The 20,947-nt window shown below is 38.6% G+C and overlaps 2 protein-coding genes across 2 annotated transcripts; both read right to left on the reverse strand.

Annotated features, from left to right (window-relative positions):
• Positions 1–1,347: 1,347 nt before the first annotated feature.
• On the reverse strand, positions 1,348–4,242 carry LOC132162404 (protein NUCLEAR FUSION DEFECTIVE 4). Its single transcript, XM_059572638.2, has 2 exons — positions 3,041–4,242; positions 1,348–2,166 (listed from the first exon to the last, which is right to left on the reverse strand). Exons 1-2 carry the CDS (start codon positions 4,146–4,148, stop codon positions 1,454–1,456), a joined length of 1,821 nt encoding a protein of 606 aa, XP_059428621.2. The 5' UTR covers positions 4,149–4,242; the 3' UTR covers positions 1,348–1,453.
• Positions 4,243–9,580: 5,338 nt separating this feature from the next.
• Positions 9,581–11,112, reverse strand: LOC148587290 (uncharacterized). The gene is made up of 2 exons (XM_088512538.1): positions 10,179–11,112; positions 9,581–10,113 (listed from the first exon to the last, which is right to left on the reverse strand). The coding sequence occupies exons 1-2, from the start codon at positions 11,110–11,112 to the stop codon at positions 9,581–9,583; spliced, it is 1,467 nt and encodes a 488-aa protein (XP_088368664.1).
• Positions 11,113–20,947: the final 9,835 nt, after the last annotated feature.

The following is a 20,947-nucleotide window of genomic DNA, read 5'->3' on the forward strand; positions in this document are numbered from 1 at the left end:
TCACTTATGTACAATACATGCATTCAATAAAGATGTAGCTTATAGGGCTTTAGTGTGTGGATGTAGGTCTTAAACCGAACCACCTAAGTTTGAGTTATCACGACAATGCCATTGTGATCGACTAATTAACCTCTATCATTGCAAAAGGAGGAGGAATTGGTGGATTGAAGGCCTAGGAGATTTGACAGGCTGGTGATATTAAAGGAAAGGTAATGAGCAGCAGAGGTTTCACATAATGCTTGAGGAAATGGATGACTCCAATATTAATGCATGTTATTGCGGGAGTGTTTTTTGTCACTATATGTTGTCTTCAGATCTAGTGACCATATTGCATGCTCACTTCCCCGAAAGATTTGAAAGAGAAAAAGAAAAGTTAAAAGGTATTTCATTTCGGTCGACCAAAAATGAAAAAAAGGGGGAGAAGGGGACCATCCTCCTACCCCAAAACATTAAAAGAAAAAACAAACAAGTTTGCGATTTTTTGTTACTTTTTCAATGGTTGTTTCACGACGGTTATGGCCGTAAATGAACAAGTCCATTTGAGAACCCGCTTAATAACAGTTCGTATAAACTCGACTCGAATTTGGTTTAATAAATAAGCTAGCCGATTGTGAATACAAAATTAGGCTCGATTATTAAATGAGCTATACTCGTATAAACTCAGTCGACTCGTGTAAGCTCGTATAAATTATTTTTATTATTATTTTATTATATTATTTTAATTTCATAATTAGAATATCTTAAGTAAAGAGATTTTTTTTTTTTTTTTTTGTAAATATGACTAATTAAAGATATATTTTTTTTATTTTTTTAATTGTGTGCATTTGTTTGATCTTCAGTCTCTTTTTTCCTTTCCTATTTCTTCATTGCGCAATTCTTAATTTAATTTAATTGTTTGATAAATCATGTTTATTTCTCGTTGATGTTCTATTATCTTTTTTTAATAATATTGACAGAAATTTTTTTTTAAAAAAAATGCCAATTTAAAATAGCTGCAATGTTTTGAGTTATAATGAGTGATTAATTGGTCATAGCTAGGAAATAACATTACTTTTATTAGTTGAAAGAACATGGAGTACAATTAGCATAATTGATTCTTTTTGTATATTAAACTTTAAAAATACTTTTGTACTTTCTATAATTTCTATGGTGAGTAACACATGTTGTTATATAATTGAATCTAACATGACATTTTAACGGATACTATCTAGTTAAAAGTATGAGCTTTTTTTCTTCTTCTTACCATTAAGAGTTCTCAATAAATTTTTATACCATATGAGGTTAATTACAAATCGATGTAACAATGAATCATATGGGCATATATATATATATATATATATATATATATGGACTAACTTTGATTTATTATAGAATTTCTTAGGTATTATTTTTATTGCATGTCACATACACCGAAGAAGCACCTTTAGTCCAACCAAGTGTTATTTTAATCAATCTATGCAGGTTTGACGTTGTTGCCGCTGGTGTCGACGGTTGTGAAAGAGGCAATATTGGCTCCAGCTTCACTCTCTTTCAACGGTCCAACACCATTTCCATTCGAACTCATTTCTGTCTCCGCTTCCTCTCTGAACTTCTTGTAGATGTCACCTTTGTAAAACTTCCTCGTCCGGAGCACCAAAACAATCGAAGCAAGGAAACCGAACAACGTCGCCGCCGTGATGATGATAAAAGCCATCCGGTAACAGTGCGCACCGGTGCACGTCAGGGCCTGCCCGGCCTTCCGGGTGACACCCAATGCTCCGATTTGCTTCGCCGCCTCCTTGTCATACAAACGGCCTGCGACTCTCACGTTGAGAATGTATGATCCGACCGGGCTTGCCACGGAGCCGAGATTGTACAATGTGGAGTAATACTTGAGGCCAAAGATCTCGGAGATGATCGCGAAAACCAACAACCACTGTGCTCCGAAGCAGAATCCAATGATCACCGAAGCAAAGTAGAGAGAATTTGGGACGGCGAAGGCGATCAAGATGTGTCCAACGGAACTGAAGAGGAGGACCAAAGTAAGCATTAATGGCCGGGGGAATTTGTATTTGACTAGGAATATTTCAGAAGCAAAACCCGACAGGGCTCGTCCGAGATAGCCCCAAATGCTCACGAGTGACACAAAGGTGGTGATGCTGTCGGTCGAATAGCCTTGTGATTTACCTGATAAAATATAAATTAAATGATTAAATGTTTTATTTTTTATTTTTAGGGTGTAAAAAAAAAAAAAAAGCACTTACAAACAAGTAATATAGCAAAATATATTGTCTAAGTAGAAAACTCAAAGTTAATATCAAATTATAAGTTATACTTTTGTTTGCAGAGGTATTAAAAATTGAGACTTATAGACAATGTTAGTTATTTTACTGATATAAAGAAATGATTTACCAAAACAAAATAAATATAAAGAAATGACATAATTGGTAATTTGGTATATGCTAATGTTATCAAAAACACTCAATTGATAAAATAAAAAAATAATATATATTAATATGTTTTATCAAAAACCTGTATGATTGTAAAAATTAGTGATTTTAAAAGCGCAATTTTTAAAAATTCTAGTTAAATATTCATTTTTTTTTAAGATTTCTTTACTATTTTTCCAATATTCATATATTTGAAATTTTTTTTTTTTTAACGGTCATATTTTTTTCAAAAAAAATTCTTTTTCCTAACAATTATATTTTTCAAAATTTTTCTGTTTCCTAACTATCATATGTATTCAATATAAATAAGACAATTTCCTCCCCAATTTTCATTCAACTCAACCAAAGTTTTTTTTGAGAAGAACGGAGAAATGAAAAAAATAATAATAATAAAAATGGGAGAGAAAATAGTCAAATTTTTAACGTGTTTTAACATTTGGGAAGCACCGTTCATGCTCTACCAAATTTTTCACCAAATTTGGGACTAAAGAGGAGAGAGAAAATATATATATATATATATATATATATATATTGGCTTCACTGATTTTAGCAAAAGAATGCTCTTTAAATAATTAACCTTAATTTCGGAATAAATAGTAATTGAAAGTTACCAATCTGCCCCAAGTTGTCAATGGCCGTCAAAGTCCCGCCGAGACCAAAAGTTATGGCGACGAACAAAATGAACATGTCGATGCTGAAAAGTGCTTGAAAGATGGTGTAGTCTTCACCTCTGTCAGGCGGGTTGAATATGTTGCTCATGCAAGAATCTGCCTTCCGCTTACTTGATGAAGCTTCTGCAGGTGACGCCAATGGCTGCTCCAATACTGACGAATTTTCAGTTCCTACTTTCACATCATTCAATTTCAAGGCATCCTCCTTGCTCTTCAACAGCTTGAGCTCTTCTCTTATAACAATGGCAACCGGGAGAAACACAAACACAAGAACAACACAAGCGCCTCCAATATACGCAATCCTGGAAAACCGGAGCCGGTTTTGTATGATAATTAAAACCATGAGAAAACCGGCGAGGCCGAGGGAGATGTAGAGAAATTTGTAGAAAACGTTGAGCTCGTTCGATTGCCGAACAGTTTTCATTATCCGAACCATTCGGAGAAACACAAACGAAACCGCCGCTGGAACCCAAGCGATTAGCAGAATCAAAGCCGTTGAATTATTCCCATAAAGAGCGTGGTAGAGTTGCGTCATGATCGCGCCGCTTAGACCCACGAATCCCTTCAGAAGTCCGATGACGCTGCCTCGGCTTTCCGGGAAGTTCTTGACGCACGTGACGAGAGCGCCGGTGTTGGCGAACGTCTGCGAGTTGGCGCCGATGAATATGTACATGCACATTTGCCACACCCGGGGTTCAGCAATACGGCCGGTGACGGAGAGCCATATCATCAAGTACCCGAACAGGTTCATGATCGCGCCGATTAATAAAACCACCCACGGCGGCGTTATCTCGTTGATAAGCCCGGAGAAGATTCCGAGGTTGCCGCCCATGTCCTTGAAGAAGCTCAGCAAGTTGAGTGTCGTTTGGTCGTAGCCTAAGGATATTTTGATGTCGTTTGAGTATAGGCCGAATATGTACGTTGAACCAGAGACCGACATGATTAACAAGGACGCGAAGACCATGAACCATCGGCCTAAAATCACTCGCAAGCCAAAACTCTTCAGGGCTCTCCAACCAGTGCCGCCGCTGAGCTCCGTCACCGACATCTTGTTTGTGTGAGGAGGGGGATTTTTTCACAAGTTCATGCAAATATTATATGTGTAAAAGGGATGTTTAGTTAAAGGGAGTTGGGGATTTGGGAAATGAGAAATAATTGAGTTTCAAAATTGACTGGGAATTAAGTTGACTTGCAGTCCACATAGGCGGTTGGAATGGACGGTGGGGTTTGTAAGAGGGTAAGAACGAATATAGTGGGCAGCAAGCTTGAAAGAAATGTGCAACTACTATGACATGTGTGAAAAGGAAATGACAGGCACTATTGAATGATATTTAGCAACTTCTGTATGATCATCAGTCATCACTGCCAAAATTCCAAGGAAAAAGGAAGCAATAAAAAGAAGAAGAAAAAAAGTACACATACCATTTTATTGTCAAAGTGGTCTGTTTTCCCTAAAGTCTAAACTATCCAACAATGTCAATGTACATCCCTCAAAGGGCTAAAAACAAAGATGAAAGTAACTTTAAGAAAATCTTCAATAAGACAAAATATTCTTATAAATTTGGAACAAAAAAACATAAAGTAAAAGAAATTTTTTTTTAAAAAAAGTACATATATCACTTTATTGCCAATGTCGTCAGTTTCCCTAAACTACCCAACAATATTGTCAATGTACATCTCTCAAAGGCCCAAAAAAAAATGACAAATAAAAAAATTTCATTAACACAAAATATTCTTATAAAATTGGAACATAAAAACACAAACTAAAAGAAATTTTTTTTTTTTTTACAAAAAAAAAATTATACATACCATTTTATTGTCAATGTTGTCGGTCTCCCCTAAACTACCCAACAATGTCAATGTACATCTCTCAACGGCCAAAAACAAATGTCAAAAATAAAAATAAAAAATTCAATAAGACAAAATATTCTTATAAATTTGGAACATAAAAACACAAACTAAAAAATTTAAATAATGAGGGGGGTTTAATAATTTTAAGAATTTTTTTAAAGCTTTATGGAGGGTATTTTTATCATTTGAGAGACATTGACATTATTTGATAGTTTATGGAGGTAGTTTGGGAATGAGGGACATTGACAATGAAGTGATAATTTGAGGAGAGTATATATATTTTTCTCTAAAAAAAATTCTAAAAAAGTGTTTTAGACGGAGAGAGACGAGAAGGAAAGTATAAGAGTAAAAGAAAAATTACACTTTATCCCCCAAAGTTTAAGGCGATTTTCAATTCGACCTCCAATGTTTCAATTTTTGCAATGCACCCTACCCAAATTCAACATTTTTGCAAATTCGATCTATCCGTTAGTTAAAGCCGTTTTGACTGACGGAAAAGTGATCATGTGACTCGCACATGATCATTGTTGTCATTTTGTTCCCCAGAATGCCCCACACCCACACGCATGCCTTGCCCACCCACGGCGCCATTCCTGAGTTTATCGGAGACTTGCCGGAGCTTGAGGTCTTGCAGCTGTGGGAGAACAACTTCATAGAAGCATTCCTCAAGGGCTTGGAAAGAATGGGAGGCTTCAGCTTCTAGATCTTTCATCGAACAAGCTGACCGGAGCTCTGACTCCCAATATGTGTTCGGGGAATTGGCTTCAAACTCTGATTACTCAAGGACTTTCTTGTCCGATTCGATCCGGGAGTTACTTGGTTAGTGCCAGTCACTAAATCGAATCCGAATGGGTCAGAACTTTCTTAACGGGTCGATACCGATGCTCACCCAAGTGGAGCTGTAGGACAACTATCTCACTGGAAGATTTCCAAAGATTGATACGATCTCGGTGAGTCTCGGTCAGATCACTCTCTCCAACAATCAACTTTCCAGGGCGTTACCGCCGAGTATCAGAAACTTTTCAGGGGGTTCAGAAGCTTAATCTCGACGGCCGGGAGGTTACAACAACTATCGCAAGTAGACTTCAGCCACAACAAACTCTATGGCCCATTTGTTTATATCTTTATGTTTCTTTGAAATGCTATTTGTGTTGCATTATAGGGTGTCATGATATCAGAAATCAAATTTCAGTAATGAACCAAACAAAGCCTAAACCATGAACTAGAATGAAATTGGTGTGAAAAGTTAATGTGAATAATAGTTTAATTTGTGTTGCAAGACAAAATCTATCGTGTAGCTACAGAAACCTCTATTTTTCATGGCATCAGAAGGATAAAAAATGGTATTGACACAAATTCTCATTAACACAAAATCAGGAACTGCAACAAAAAAAATCAACCAGAAAAATTGCGTACCCATTAGACTAGAGGATGTTTGTTCCCCAAGTGGATTCAACCTGAAAAATCAAACCAAACCAACCAGAAAAATCACACCCAGAAAAATTTTAAAAACCCAAACCTAGCAACAAACAAAAAGAATCAAAATCCCAAACCCATAAGAAAAAAAAAAAAAAAAAATCAAAGTTATATATATGTATGGGAAAAGTACACTTTACCCCCCTAAAGTTTGGGACAATTTTCAATTCGACCTCCAATGTTTCAATTTTTGCAATGCACCCCCCCAAATTTGCAAATTTTTCTCAATTCGATCAATGTTATCCCAAAATTCTCATATTGCCCTTGTTTCTTTTTTATAAAAAATTAAAAAAATAATAATAAAATTTGGGGTGGCCGTAGCCACCACTTTGACCACTTGGCCATTTTTCCACCCCTAAATTTTCTTCTTTTTTTTAATAAATAAATTAGGGGCAGTATGAAAATTTTGGGATAACATTGGCCAAATTGAAAAAAATTTGCAAGTTTGGGGGTGTATTGCAAAAATTGAAACATTAGAGGTCGATTGAAAATCACCCCAAACTTTGGGGAGGGGGTAAAATGTAATTTTTCCTATTTGTATATACCTGTCGGAGAGAGATGGCCGGAGGGAGAAAGCTAGACTACCCAAGGGGGAGAGAGATCACCAAAGAGGGAGAGAGAACGGCGCCGGAGAGGTGACTGCGTGCTGGGAAAGGGAGAGGGAGAGAAGAAGAGAAGAAGAAGAAAGAAGAGGAAGAGAGGAAGAAGAGACAAAGAAAAATAAATAAATAAAAGATGATCTTCGTACGCCTACAAACAACATATATGATGGTTCTCCATGTAGACTTTAGTGACGAGAAAAAGTGGTGACGTGCCACTTATTGGTATAAGTGGCACGTCACCACTTTGGTGACATGCCAAAGTGGCACGTCACCACTTTAGTGACGTGCCAACATTTGACATGTCACAATTGATAACGTGTGAACTGTAACACGTCACTAAAAACTTTAGTGACAGTTAAAATTAACATGTCACCAATTTAGAAACTTGCTAAAAATTAACACGTCACTTGTACCGGATTTTTTTTTTTGTAGATAATGCAAGCTTTTGACATTTGTTGATCTTAGCCGAAGGCAGGATTCCAAACAAGATCACTGCTATGAGAAATCCTAAATTACTTGAGCCTCTCGAAAACCATCTGGTTGGAAGCATTCCTGCTTCGATAGCATTTATGCAAAGTTTGACCTCTATTGATTTTTTGTACAACAACCTCTCTGGTTTGGTTCCTAGCACTGGCCAATTCAACTACTTCAACTCAATGTCGCAACCCCGATCTCATTGGACCTTACTTGGGGCCTTGCAAGGTTGGGGTTGCCATTGCCACTAGCCGAGCGCACTAGAAAGGCGTGCGTGTGGGTGGGGGGCATTTTGGGGAACAAAATGCAACAATGATCACGTGTGAGTCAGGTGATCACTTTTCTGTTAGTCAAAAAGGCTTTGACTGACGGATAGGTCGAATTACAAAAATGTTGAGCTTGGGTAGGGTGCATTACAAAAATTGAAACATTGGACGTCAAATTGAAAATCGCCTTAAACTTTGGAAGGGTAAAGTGTAATTTTTCCAAGAATAAATGATTAATTTCTTAGTATGATTACGAAATTGACAATGTTTAGCTTTGAGGGGACATTAAGGGACATTGAGGGGGACATTAAGTGTATGATTAGTTTTGAGGGAGACATTGACAATGTTTTGGTACTTTGGGAGAGACATTGTCTCAATTAAAAGTTTAGGAGAACATTGTTAATTGGGTAGTAGTTTGAGTAGGTATATATGTGGACTTTACCCAAAATATATATATATATATATATATATATATATATATATATATATATATATATAATTTGAGATTTTGATATTTCTGCTCCCTGTAATAGTGTAATGTCTATTTTCGTTAATGTTAGAAGGGATTTGAATTGACACATCATGGCATCCACAAATGTTATCATTATTGAGGTTAATTAGTTTGGTAAAGATGAAATTTACAAGTTAGAAAAAATCATCACCAGATTTGTCTAACTTTTATTAGATATGAGGCTGCAGCTTCAAGTTTCCATTTTTAAGTCGGCCAAAAAATAACACATGATCGAAAAGAGAATTATTAAGTTAATAGGTAATTGAGTTGAAAATTGTAATATATTAAGATTTTATATCTTTTCTCTTATTTATATTTTGTTAAGTACTGTATAAATAGTAATTTTATTTTTATATATTAATTTAATCTTCAATCTTAATATATTTCTCATTCATACTTTGATTTTTTCATTAAATTTCTTTATTCTGTAAAAATAATAATAATAATAATAATAATAATAATAAATAGTTGTGTTTAGTATTTGTTTTTTTTAGGTGTTTGAGATTTTTTGGTTAGATAGGAGGCTCGTTCATATCCATATGTATTAAAGTAGATTTCATTCGTGAGGAGTCAACAAAGGTAATATGAATATATATCTCTTGAATTAGACTTTTTTGTCTGTTTTCAATTGAATCGTATTACATTGGCAATGTTTTTTATTGGCTTAATATATATTCTACTATTCTTATATAACTCAGATATTTATTTTTTTCATATTATTTGCTAAAAAAAATCTTAGGCTCCCAAGTTCCTAACCATTCTTTTCTCTTATGGATCTGTGTTTACTGCCCGAAGGATTTGATTGAAAAAAAACAGTAGCTGAATTTTTAAATTAAGCTATTTGTCTTTTTATTTTATTTTATTTATAAGTAAGCAATTTGTCTTTTTAATTGGGACTGAGGATTTACTAAAATTCTTAAGAAATTTCAGTTTTTAAAATTTTAAATTTAAACCGTTCATTTTTCATTTAAAGATCATTATTTTGCCACATATTCCACTATTAATAAAATAATAAATAATTATTATTTTATTAATAGTCAGATACGTGACAAAACAATAACTCTTAAATAAAAAATCAACAGCTTACTAAAAATTCCAATGAATCCAAATTCAAATCCAAACAACCGCTGTGGAAAGGCGGAAAGCGTGGATGCTGTCCCACGTCACTATCAACAGCTAGCAAGTGCAAAATGCACGTGCAAGGATAACGCCAGGAAAAGGAGAAGGCCCACATGCTTTATTAGCTTCTTTTTTTTTTTTGTACCAAACTTTGCATTAGAAACACAAGAGCATACAACCCTCAAGGGGGAAAAAAAACAGAAGGTGGTGCAGCACCACTACAGTAAGGAGGGAGAGGAGAATGAGGGAAAATGGGAATGCAGCCAGAGTGGACTCTAGCCGCGGCCCAATAAGCCACATGATGGGCGCAGAAGTTTGCACTTCTGTTGATCTTCTTTGCTTCCCACTGAGGGGAAGGAGGGAGAAGAGTTAAGGTATCTTTTATGGCATTTTCAATGTGCCAATCTTGGATGATCAGAGGATGATTGAGAGCTGTGATAACAATAAGGGAGTCTCCTTCGATGGTGAAGTTGCTGAGGTTCAAAGACACTGCTAGAGAGGCTGCCAGCAGTGCTGCTTGTGCTTCCCCAGTGTTTGGAGAGCAGGGAGGACTGATCTTGGAGATAGCTTTAATGATATTGCCTTTATGGTCTCTGCAAATGGCTGCTTGAGCAGAGAAATTCTCTCTAATTGCTGTGTCAAAGTTGATCTTATGATAACCTTCATGGGGAGGGGACCAAACTTCTATTTCTCTAGGAGAAACAGATATCCAAGCTGCAGCATGAGAAAGAGAGGTCTTTTTATGGAAAGAGCTAGTTTTGCAATATCTGGAATTACACCTTCATGAAGAGCTTTGTTCCTGCTAAACCATAACATATCACAAAAAACAGCAGCATATATTTGGAAAAGATGAGACTCAGCTTTTCGAATGCCAAACGTAATATGGGGATTTAAGATCCCCTTGATCCAACTAGGGAGATTCATGGAGGACCAAGCCATGGAGTCCACTGGCCAGAAAGAATTTCTCCAGGCAATTCGGGCAAAACAGCACTTGAAGAATAGATGGGGAAGGGAATCTTCTTCAACCTTGCACAGGGGCCAAAGGGCCTCTGAAGGAGGGATAGGAAAAATGGCCTTTAGTCTGGCTTTAGAAGGGATAATATCCCAGGCAATTTTCCACAGGAAGGATTTGAGCCTGGCATTCAGCTTTAGGTTCCACAACAGCTTCCAGGAGAAAGCACTAAGAGGGGAGGAATGAGAGGAAACTCTGGGGGAGCTGATCATTTTGTAAGCTGACTTAGTGGAGAATTTTCCAGACGGGGAGAGAGGCCAGAAAAAATCATCACAAGGGGAGCTACTGATAGAGATTTTAAGGATTTCCCTAACACTATGTAAGTCAAAAGTAGAGAGGAGGAGGGGGGTATTCCAGGTAGCATTAGGATTGATAAGGTCAGAGATATTTTGGGGAGGGGAACGGAAAGAAGCTGTAGAGAGAGGAGAGGGCCTGAAGGAGGGGATAGAAGGGATCCAAGGGGAATGCCAACAAGAGAAACTGGACAGGGAGTGGACTCTATGGCAGGCTCCTTTGGAAATGATAGGTTCAGAAGAGAGGATGCCTTGCCATAGCCAAGAGGGGGAAGAATGGGAAGAGGGGGAGAGAAAAGTTCCAGAAGGAAAATACTTACCTTTGAGCTGCTGCACCCACATTGAGTCTGAGTTGCTTTGGAGCTTCCAACCAAGCTTAGCAATGAGAGCAAGATTAACTTCTCTCATTTTCCTGATCCCCAAACCTCCAGCATCTCTCGGGGCAAGCAGAGAGAGTCCCAAGATTTTAGAGAGAGATTTCTGGTTTTTGAAGGAGGGAAACCCCTCCAGAAGTTCTTGAACAATTGGTCAAGCTTTTTGCTAATGCTGGCAGGCAACAAAAAGGTACTCATAGCATAAGAGGGGATAGCTGCTGCCACTGCTTGAATGAGAACTAACCTACCAGCTTGGGAGAGGGTCTTAGCTCTCCAACCTTCTATCCTATTCTGGACCTTTTCTAAGATGCTTTGGCAGGCTGCAATTTTTGATCTACCTATGAGAAAGGGGAGCCCCAGATAAATAGAGCAAGAAGGATTAGGGTTGAAAGGAAGGATATTTAGGATGGAGGAGCAGGTGGAGGGTTTGGTACTATTGCTGAATCTGATAGAGGATTTTCTATTGTTGATGGATTGACCAGACCAAGCACAATATTTGTCTAAACAGGTTTTAATACAGTTAGCTTCAAGGAGGGATGCCTTTCCAAAGATAAGCAGATCATCTGCAAACAGCAAATGATGAATGGCAGGGGATCTCCTGGCTATCTTCATGCCTTTTAATAATCCAAGACTTTCTTCTCTAAACAATAATCTGGATAGCACTTCTGAACCCAAGATGAAGAGGAAAGGGGAAAGGGGGTCTCCTTGCCTCAACCCTCTTCCAGGAAGGAACTTGCCAAAGGGGCTGCCATTTATGAGAATGGAGAAGGAGGGGGAAGAGATGCAGGAAGCAATCCAACTGATCCAAATGGCATGGAAACCCAACTTCTTCATGACTGCCAGAATCAAGGGCCATTCCATTTTATCAAACGCCTTTTCCATATCCATATGCAGAAACATGAAACCTCCTTTACCTTTCTTGTTCTTGAAAGAATGCAAAAGTTCATGAGCTAAAATGGAATTGTCTTGGATATTTCTCCCTGGCACAAAAGCAGACTGGAGAGGGGAAATAATCTTAGGGAGCAAAACTTTCAGCCGATTTGCTAGGATTTTTGAGATGATCTTGTAGGCAATATTGCAGAGGCTTATGGGCCGAAATTGAACAACTGTGTGAGCCCCATTAAGCTTGGGGACCAAAGTGATGAAGGTGTGGTTCAGCTCTTGGATCAGCTGCTTATTATGGAAAAAATTCCAGACACACTCCAGGACCTCTCTTTTGACAGTAGGCCAGTATCTTTTGTAAAAGAGGGCAGTGAATCCATCTGGACCAGGAGCTTTTTGTGAGCCAAGACTAGAGAGGGCTTGAAACACCTCTGCTTCTAGGGGGATAGAGCAAAGGGACAGGTTTTCTTCTTCGGTTATGGTGGGGTTGAAAAGGTTCAGGAGCTCTTCTTCAATGGGGGGAGAGGTGGAAGAGAACAAGTTGGTGAAATGTGAAACAAAATTTCCACCAATTTCTGCTCTATCTGAAACCCAACCCCCATTTCTGGATTTAAGGAAATTCACTGCATTGGATCTCCTTCTGATGATGGTGGATGTGTGGAAGAATTTAGTGTTGAGATCAGTGCAAGTAAACCAAACTTCTCTGGATTTAGATTTCCAGAGAATCTCCTCTTTGATGAGAAGCTCATCAAGGTTAATCTTCAATTTAGCCTCTAAGGAACAGGATTTAGGACAGGGAAAAAGCTGTTGGACCTCATCAATTTTAGCTTTAGTTGCTTTGATTTTGGACTGAATATTTCCAAAGTGAAGGAAATTCCATCTTTTGAGAGAGGCTTTGGTGTGATTTAATTTCTGGTTTAGGGAGGAGCTAGGGGAGCCATAAACCGGCTGGTTCCAGGCTGCATTGATAACAAACTCACATGAGGGATCTCTAGTCCAAAATTCTTCAAATCTGAAAGGTCTAGGCAGCAGGGTAGTATTGTAGTTGGTGTTGAGGGAGATGGGGTGATGGTCAGAGGTTGTGGCAGGGAGATGAATGAGGGAGTATTCAGGGTGCAGATGGATCCAGCTGAGGGAAGCTAGACCTCTATCTAGCCTTTCTTTGATAAAGGCATAACCTTTCCTATTGTTACTCCAAGTGAAAGGGTTTCCAGCAAAACCAAGGTCAACAAGGCCAAATTGATCAATAAACGGTTTGAAGGGGCAAGTGGAGGAGTTAGCAACAGGCCAACCTCCTTGTTTCTCCGATTGATCAAGCACAAAATTGAGGTCCCCAATACAAAGCCACGGACTAACAAAAGCTTCACCAACAGTGGTGAAAGAGTCCCAAAAAGCAGTTTTGTCTTTCTTACAAGGGGGGCCATATATACAAGAAAGGATCCAAGGGGAATGGGGGGGATCAGAATAACACCAGGCAGAGATGTTATTCTTGTTTGTGATAAAACATTCTAAATCAATTCCAGGGCGCCAAGCAAGGACCAGACCACCACTAGAACCGATAGGGGCAACTTGAGACATTAAGTAGAAACCAAGAAGATTGAGAGAAGCTGAGACCAGAGAGGGGGAGGATTTGGTTTCTGAGAGGAAAAGAATGTCAGGGCTGTTTTCGCGGATAAGCATCCGCAGGGACCGAACTGCAGCTGGCCTGGAAAGCCCCCTGCAGTTCCAAGAGAGGATCTTCATATGTTCTTTGGGGACATATCATTGTCCCCTGAGAGAGAGAAATTTCTGAGAATAGGAGAGGGAGGAACAGCTGCCTGTTTGTTCTTGCGGGTGGTTTGGATGATATTTCGAAGGTGAGGGGGGGTGACAAGACTGGTGGGATTAGCCAAGGTGTCCATTTGGTAAGTAGTGTCCATATCTTCGGGTAGGACTCCATGGAGGTTGGAGTCAGAGCCTTTTTTGAGAGAGCCAGAGGCACCAAGACTACACTTCCTTTTTCTGGAAAGCTGAGTGGTTATGGAGGTGGGGTTGACATTTGAGGGTTCTTTCTTGTTGTGGAGAGGTTTAAACGGTTTGGGATGTCTAGAGGGGTAGGGAGAGGACCTTTTATGGGCTGTTTTTTTTAGTGAGGTTTTGGCGAGGGAATCTGGTATTTTTTGAAAATCAGTTGGTGGCGTGGAGTTAGTTGGGCTTTTTAGAGGGGTGGGTTGGTTTTTGGTATGGGTTACATGGGAATTTTTTTGGGCTTTTTCTGCAGCTGATTTGTGGGGCCCTGGATGGAATAGTTGGAGATCAATGGAGAGGGAGCTAGGAACTAGATTGGTTGGGGTTTCAGGAGAGGGATAGTTAGCTATAGTAGTGGTTTGTAGGATGGGGTGGTTGATGAGAAGGGGTTCAAGTAAAGAGGAGGGGTCAGATCTCTTAGCGGTGGGGGAGTTTCCCAAATGAGCATTTAATGAGGTGAGGGGTGCACTAGGGTTGCTTTTTTGGGTAAGGAGAACAGTGGGAGGTGTAGTGGGCTGCACGTTCTGATTTCTGATGGAGTAAGAAAGGGAAGGGGTTAGGTGGGTGAGATTGGCCTGGTTGAGGTGATTGGGACTCAGGCCTTTTGCCTGAGATGACTCAGCACCTTGGTTGAGGTCAGTGGGAGCTGGAGCGCCATCTGAATAGCCCCAAGCTCCGGCACGCATGGGATGCAAATTTGAGAATAAATTGACTTTGAGAGAAATGGAATACTTATCAGGGAAGCTTTCTTCTGGAGGTGCACGACAGTTTAGATTTGAATGCCCAATTCTGCCACAACGGACACAGTAAATGTCCAATCTCTCATACTTCAGGGAGATCCAAGTTGGCTCTCCATGCTCTCTCCGAAGCTGGAATCCAGGGTTCAAGGGAGTGAAGACATCGATCTCAACCAGCAGCCTAAGATAGCTCCTGAAGGCCCGTTTATCACCACTGTTTTCTTCGACCTTAAGGAGGTTTCCCAGGCCCTTCCCAATAGCAATGGCATTTTTTAGAGACATGTGAACCAGAGGTAGCCCATGCACCTGAATCCAGAAGGGAAAAAATTTGTTTGTCAACTCTCCCAACGTTGCCTGCGGATGCCAGTGTTGAAGAGTGAGCAAAGAGCCATTTACATTCCAAGTGACAAGCCTATGGATTCTATCAATATGTTATTGTTTACTGAACTTGAACAGAAACTTGTTTGGGCCAAGAGCTGCAAAAGAGAAAGGGCAGGCAAAGTCCCAAGCTCTTTGAAGGGCTGCATTAACGGAGTGGTTGTTGTGGGTTTTTTGGGAGATGATATGTCCTACTAACGGGAGGATTTCAGCAGGATTAGTATTATGGGGAAGAGTTTCTATTTGAGATGTGGGGTCTTCCCAGGAGAGGGCGGCTGTCTGAGCAATGAGAGCTTCAATATCCATGGGGGAGATAGGAATGAGGAGGGAGAGAGGGGTGGGGGGGAAGGGGAGGAGGAGGGGGAGATTAGGGGAGAGACTAGGTCTCAGGGGGGAAGGTTCTTCCAGGGAGAGCTCTTTCAGAGGGAGAGAGCGAGAAGATTTTGATAAAATGGATCAAAAAAGCACGTAAATTGAGTGCATGCGTATTATACAACAACTTTGCTTTCTGACATGTCCTCCAATAATCCAATTATAAACGGACAGAATAATTGGTAAGGGCATTCAGGTCAAATCATACCTATGGATTTCTTGGCTGTCTTCTCCCCAATATTGAAAGGAAATTTTGGATCCCTTTGGTATAATATATTTTCTCCTTCCGACCAAAAATTTTTATTGTCTTTTTATGGGAATAGGATTCTCTTTTCAAAATGGATAGAAAAGTATTCAATTCATAGTCAGATTTCTTTAAAGAGATCCAACGACTGCAACGATGCCACGTGTCTCACTAATAAAAAAAAATAATAAAATAATATTTAAAATTAAAAATAATAACAAACAAAATAATAAAAATATATAATTTTTTATATTAATGAGACACGTGGCATCGTTATGGTTGTTGGATCTCTTTAAAGAGATCCTGGCTTTGGCCACCCCCATACCACCACCAAGGGCCTTCCTTGTTTTTTTTTTTTTTTTATTTATTTGGCCCTTGGGGGTGGCCGTACCACCCCCGAGGGCCACCGTTGGGCCTAAGGGTGACTTCGGCCACCCTAAGGGTTAAATCAAAAAAACAAAAAAAAAATATTTTTTTAGAAAATTTTAAATAATATTTTTTTATTAATAGGACACGTGGCATCGTTGTGATCGTTGAATCTCTTTAAAGAGATCCTAACAATGAACTGGATACTCTCTAATCCATTTGGATCATATTCCTTAAAGATCCTTCATTTCATTTCATTACATTTTATTTTATTTTATTTTATTTTTTGTGCTGGGTAGTCAATGTCACGCACAAACTAAACTTTAATTCCCTATATTAACCATAAAATATCGAAGACTAGATACCTTTATATAGGCTAGGCACCTCCCAAATTAACAAGGAAAAGGAAAAGCAAATCTAATTGGAAAAGGAAAACAAATCCTAATAGGAAATGAAAAACCCAATCCTTATTAAGAATGAAAACTAAAACACACATGTATAATTAAAATAACAATTTTCTCAAATTTCTCCTGCATCAATCTCTCCAGGTTGGAAAGAACTCACCCTCGAGTTCAAATCATCTTTTCATCGATCTTTTCGATGTCCAATTAATCCCTTCCATCCTGTACTTCTCAACATCAATAGAACTTGATACCAAAAGAGAAACAATTTACAACCCATCACAACATGACTGCAAATAGTAGTTTGAAAACTCTTCATATCATATTGAGATACTCCAATCTTCACACGGTATTTATTTATCTTCTCCCATTCATGCGGCATATAAATCTCCCAAAAAGGATCAATTATTTCTTCCCCTTTGAAAAGAAAATTTTTCTCTACCTCTATAAGATCTTCATCGTCGACATATCATAAGTTGGTGGAGAATTCAAATCCAAGAAACATTGAGAAGGATCTTCAATGTCTTCTTCATGTTGAAATTCTTCATCAACAAACTTAACTCTGAAGTATAAGTCTCCATGTCATTCATCCCGAACACGTTGTTTATTGCCAACAACCTAAAGAAAAGAATTTTTAAAAAAAGAAGTAACTCCAACAAAGGAAAGGAATAGAAAAATCTCATGGGCATTGCTTTAGAGAAAGAGAGATGATAATTAAAAAGTGTACCAGGAATGTCTTTTGGAATAATTAAAGGAAATAAGTATTGAAAGTAGTACTCATTAGTTAAGCTTCCTATTTGTGTTCTTAACCAGAGGCTCTCTCTGAATAATTAACGTTAACCAAAGTTAACTTTGCTTCCTATTGGTGTTCTTAGAACATCTTTAGCATCTCTAGCAGTAGTATGATTGGTGCTAACATATTAGTCTAATGGTTTTCATTAAAATTTTAAACCAAAGTTAGTTGCAAAGATCTATGTCGCAATATAACATCACTTTTAGAGACTGAATTTCCTACAAATCAATTTGTAAGAAATATCTATTTTTTGCTTCCTGCATGAAATTTCTAGCCAATTCTCATATGGCATAAAGTTAATTGTAACTGAACATAATCGTAAGAACTTATTTTGCATTTTTTTTTCCTTGTGTTTTTATCACTGGAAGAGAGATATTAAAGAGGCTTGATCTTGACGGGGACCAACCAGAGTGATATAAATACAAGTGGAAGAAGAAGATAGGACGCATTATCGGTAAGGAAGAGAAAGAAGCCCATGAGTGTTGGCAACTAAAGAGGAAGAATTTAGTGCTCTCAAGCAATACAAGTATTTCTTGCAAGCGAAATTTGCAGGTTCTTACTTTCTAGTTTCACTTTATTATATACTTCTTTATTAAAGTTTTTAGAATTGTTTTAATAATCCAGTTGAGTTTGTTAATACAGTTATTATAGGTTGCATTGTTAAAAATAGTTAAATAAATTCAACTCTTCACATGTTCACAAGAAATAATATAAATTTTCATTTGTTCTTTCAATATATTCATAAAATAATAACAACATTATAAGGCCTTAATACTTTAGTAGTTTGAATTAACCATATATTATGAAATATGAACATTGTTTATCATTTAAATTAACAAATTTGAAGTTTTATATTAAAGAAAAAAAATGATAAAGTAATTCCTCGTCTAGAATGCTCTCTGAGTAATTTATGGTGTCAAGGGTTTCGTCTCCTTCTGCCAGTTAGATCTTGGAGTTTTCGTGCCTTTTTGACAGTATTTTGAGTGCTTCATCTCTGTTTTGGTTTTTTGGTGTTAGTTATGGAGGAGGATTTGGAAAGATTGTGTGGGAAGGTTTCGCTGACTGATGGTGAGAAGACTAGAATTCTGTCTCTGAAGGAGAAATTGCCGAAGTTCGTAGCAAAGGTGCCAATTGTCTGGTTGGGTGTCTTCGAGTTGATCGCAAAGTTAATAAAGAGACATTCAAAACAATGTTGTCCAGGCTTTGGCGTACTGTTGGCAATGTGCTTTTTAAGGAATTACAAGATAATTTATGGCTTTTTGAATTTGCTGCTAGTAATGATAAAAGTAGAGTTTTGGAGGGAAGGCCTTGGTCTTTCGATCGTCAGATTTTAGTCCTTAAGGAGTTTGATGGGCAAGTTCCTCCTTCTCAAATGGATTTCTCCTCTTCTCCCTTCTGGATTCAGGTTCATGATATACCTCTTCTTTGTATGACCAAAGGGGTTGGTGCTAGAATTGGAAAATCCTTGGGAGCCCTAGAGGACGTGGATGTGGCTGGTGATGGCACTGGCTAGGGTAGGTGTCTTCGTATTCGCGTGTCTATTGACATTACCAAGCCTCTAGAATAGGGTAGATCACTGCAATTGGAAGGGAAAGCTATTTGGGTTAGCTTCAAGTATGAGAAGCTTCCTCTATTTTGTTTTAACTGCGGCTGTATTGTGCATGGCTTGAAGGGTTGTCCTCTCAAGCAGAATATGCGTTTTAATTCTGCTTTGGTTGACAAACAATGGGGTGTCAAGTTACGTGCGGAGGATCCAAGGCGCCATGGTGGTGGTGGTGGTTTTGTTGGATACAGGGGAAGTGCAGCATGTCCTGTGTTTGAAGAGGAACATTGTTCTCATGGTGGTGATAATTTTCAGGCCAGATCGCTGGCACGAGGCGGTTTTTCTTCTCAGTGTAACCATTCCCATGGTAACTATCAACTAACTAGACAATCTATTGAAGCAGTTAAAAGTGTGGGCGTTTTGACACGTCATAGGGTTAATGATAATCTGCCACGTAAAAGCGCGATGTTGTTATTAGTCGAATAGATTCTGTTTTAAAAAGAAAGGAATTGAGGAGATTCCCCATTTGTTGTCAAAAGGTGTGGCATGAGTTGATTGCTGTGATAACTCTTCTCTTGGTCTGAATACGGACTTGGCTATGAGTCCTGTTAATAAATGTGCACCTTTTCAAACTCTTGTTGATGGTATGTTTGATGCGGATTGTACCCAGTTTGTTGATGTTTGTTGCTTCTTTGCAAAGGTCTTGGTTGAGGTTCAAGGGGAAAGCTCTTTCATCAACATGAAGAAGAAAGCGCGGCGGGTTTCTATGCATAATTCTCTTATTGCTCCTATTTCTTTGGGCTTCGGAAAGCGTAAGAAGCTTTTGGTTGGACCTATTGGTGCGGCAACAGACAGCAAGAAAGCAAGAGGTAAGTTTCAACTCATTGACTCTTCTGATTCCAATATGGTGGAGGCTGTCTCACAGCCCCGCCAAGATCCATGATCGTTTTAAGTTAGAACTGCCGTGGGCTTGGAAACCCACGTCCAGTTCATGACCTTCGCCTTTTGGTGAAGGAGAAGAAACCATCCATCCTGTTTCTTATGGAGACTATTAGTAAGCAGACTTTGATGGAAAGAATTCATGTTCAATGTGGTTTTTCTGGGGTCTTTGTTGTTGATCCTATTGGTCGTAGTGGTGGGTTGGCGTTGTTATGGAAGGATGATTGTGATCTCGAGATTCAAAATTTCTCGAGAAGGCGTATAAATGCTATTGTGAAGCAACCTAATGTAGCCTTTGAATAGAAATTTACAGGATTTTATGGCCATCCTGAAAGTGCTAAACATTTTGAGTCTTGGGCCCTCCTTCAGCATCTCAAGGAATTTCAGCCTTGTCCTTGGCTGTGTTGTGGCGACTTTAATGAGATAACAACTTGTAACGAAAAATTTGGTGTTGTGTTCCAGAGGGAACGGCAAATGGCCATGTTTCGTGAGGCTTTGTTGGACTGTCATCTAAATGATTTAGGCTTCATAGGTTATAAATATACTTGGTCGAATGGGAGGAGTGATGATTCTTTTACTAAGGAGCGTTTGGATTGTGCTGTTGCCAATGTTGAATGGTGTCAAATGTTCAAGGAGGTGATGGTTAATGTTTTGGTAGCTAGATCCTCAGATCATAAGCCTTTGGTCATTTCTTTCCTTTTCCATGAGGAAGAAAGGCCATGTTGTAGGAGGGGATTTCAATTTGAAGCAAGCTGGTTGGTCGACAAGGAATATCTTCCAATTCTTAATAATGCCTGGTCTGCAAATACTGTGAGGATTCGAGGTTCTTCGTCCACTATTTCCCTGAGGTTGCTAAGTTGTAAGTCCATTCTTTCCAGTTGGAGTGCTAGGAAATTTGGGAATAATTTTCGTAGATTGCAGTGAAGACTTAGTTGTTGGAAGAGCTTCAGTGTGTTGAGGGTAGAGATAATAAGGAGGTTATTAAAAGCTTGGAGTCAGAGATTGATGTCATATTGGAACAAGAAAACATTAAATGAAAACAATGGTCCAGGAAAAATTGGTATCAACATGGGATCACAACACTCCTTTTGTCCATTCTTGGGCTACTCATAGAAGACAAAAAAACTTATTCATAAGATTAAAGATGCTGTTGGTCATGAATGGAAAAGGCCTTTTGATATTGGGATGGCTTTTGTTGATTTTTATA

This window comes from Corylus avellana, chromosome 2 (assembly GCF_965113065.1).
Source record: "Corylus avellana chromosome 2, dhCorAvel1.hap1.2, whole genome shotgun sequence".
Taxonomy (NCBI): domain Eukaryota; kingdom Viridiplantae; phylum Streptophyta; class Magnoliopsida; order Fagales; family Betulaceae; genus Corylus; species Corylus avellana.

What these genes read in the sequence shown, in the direction of transcription:
- LOC132162404 (XM_059572638.2), bottom strand. Translation starts at nt 4,148, where the DNA reads ATGTCGGTGACGGAGCTCAGCGGCGGCACTGGTTGGAGAGCCCTGAAG. An exon ending in TGACAACTTGGGGCAGATTG is followed by an intron (nt 2,167 to 3,040) that starts GTAACTTTCAAT and finishes ATATTTTATCAG; the next exon opens with GTAAATCACAAGGCTATTCG.
- LOC148587290 (XM_088512538.1), bottom strand. Translation starts at nt 11,112, where the DNA reads ATGAGAGAAGTTAATCTTGCTCTCATTGCTAAGCTTGGTTGGAAGCTC. An exon ending in GAACAAAGCTCTTCATGAAG is followed by an intron (nt 10,114 to 10,178) that starts GTGTAATTCCAG and finishes CTCATGCTGCAG; the next exon opens with CTTGGATATCTGTTTCTCCT.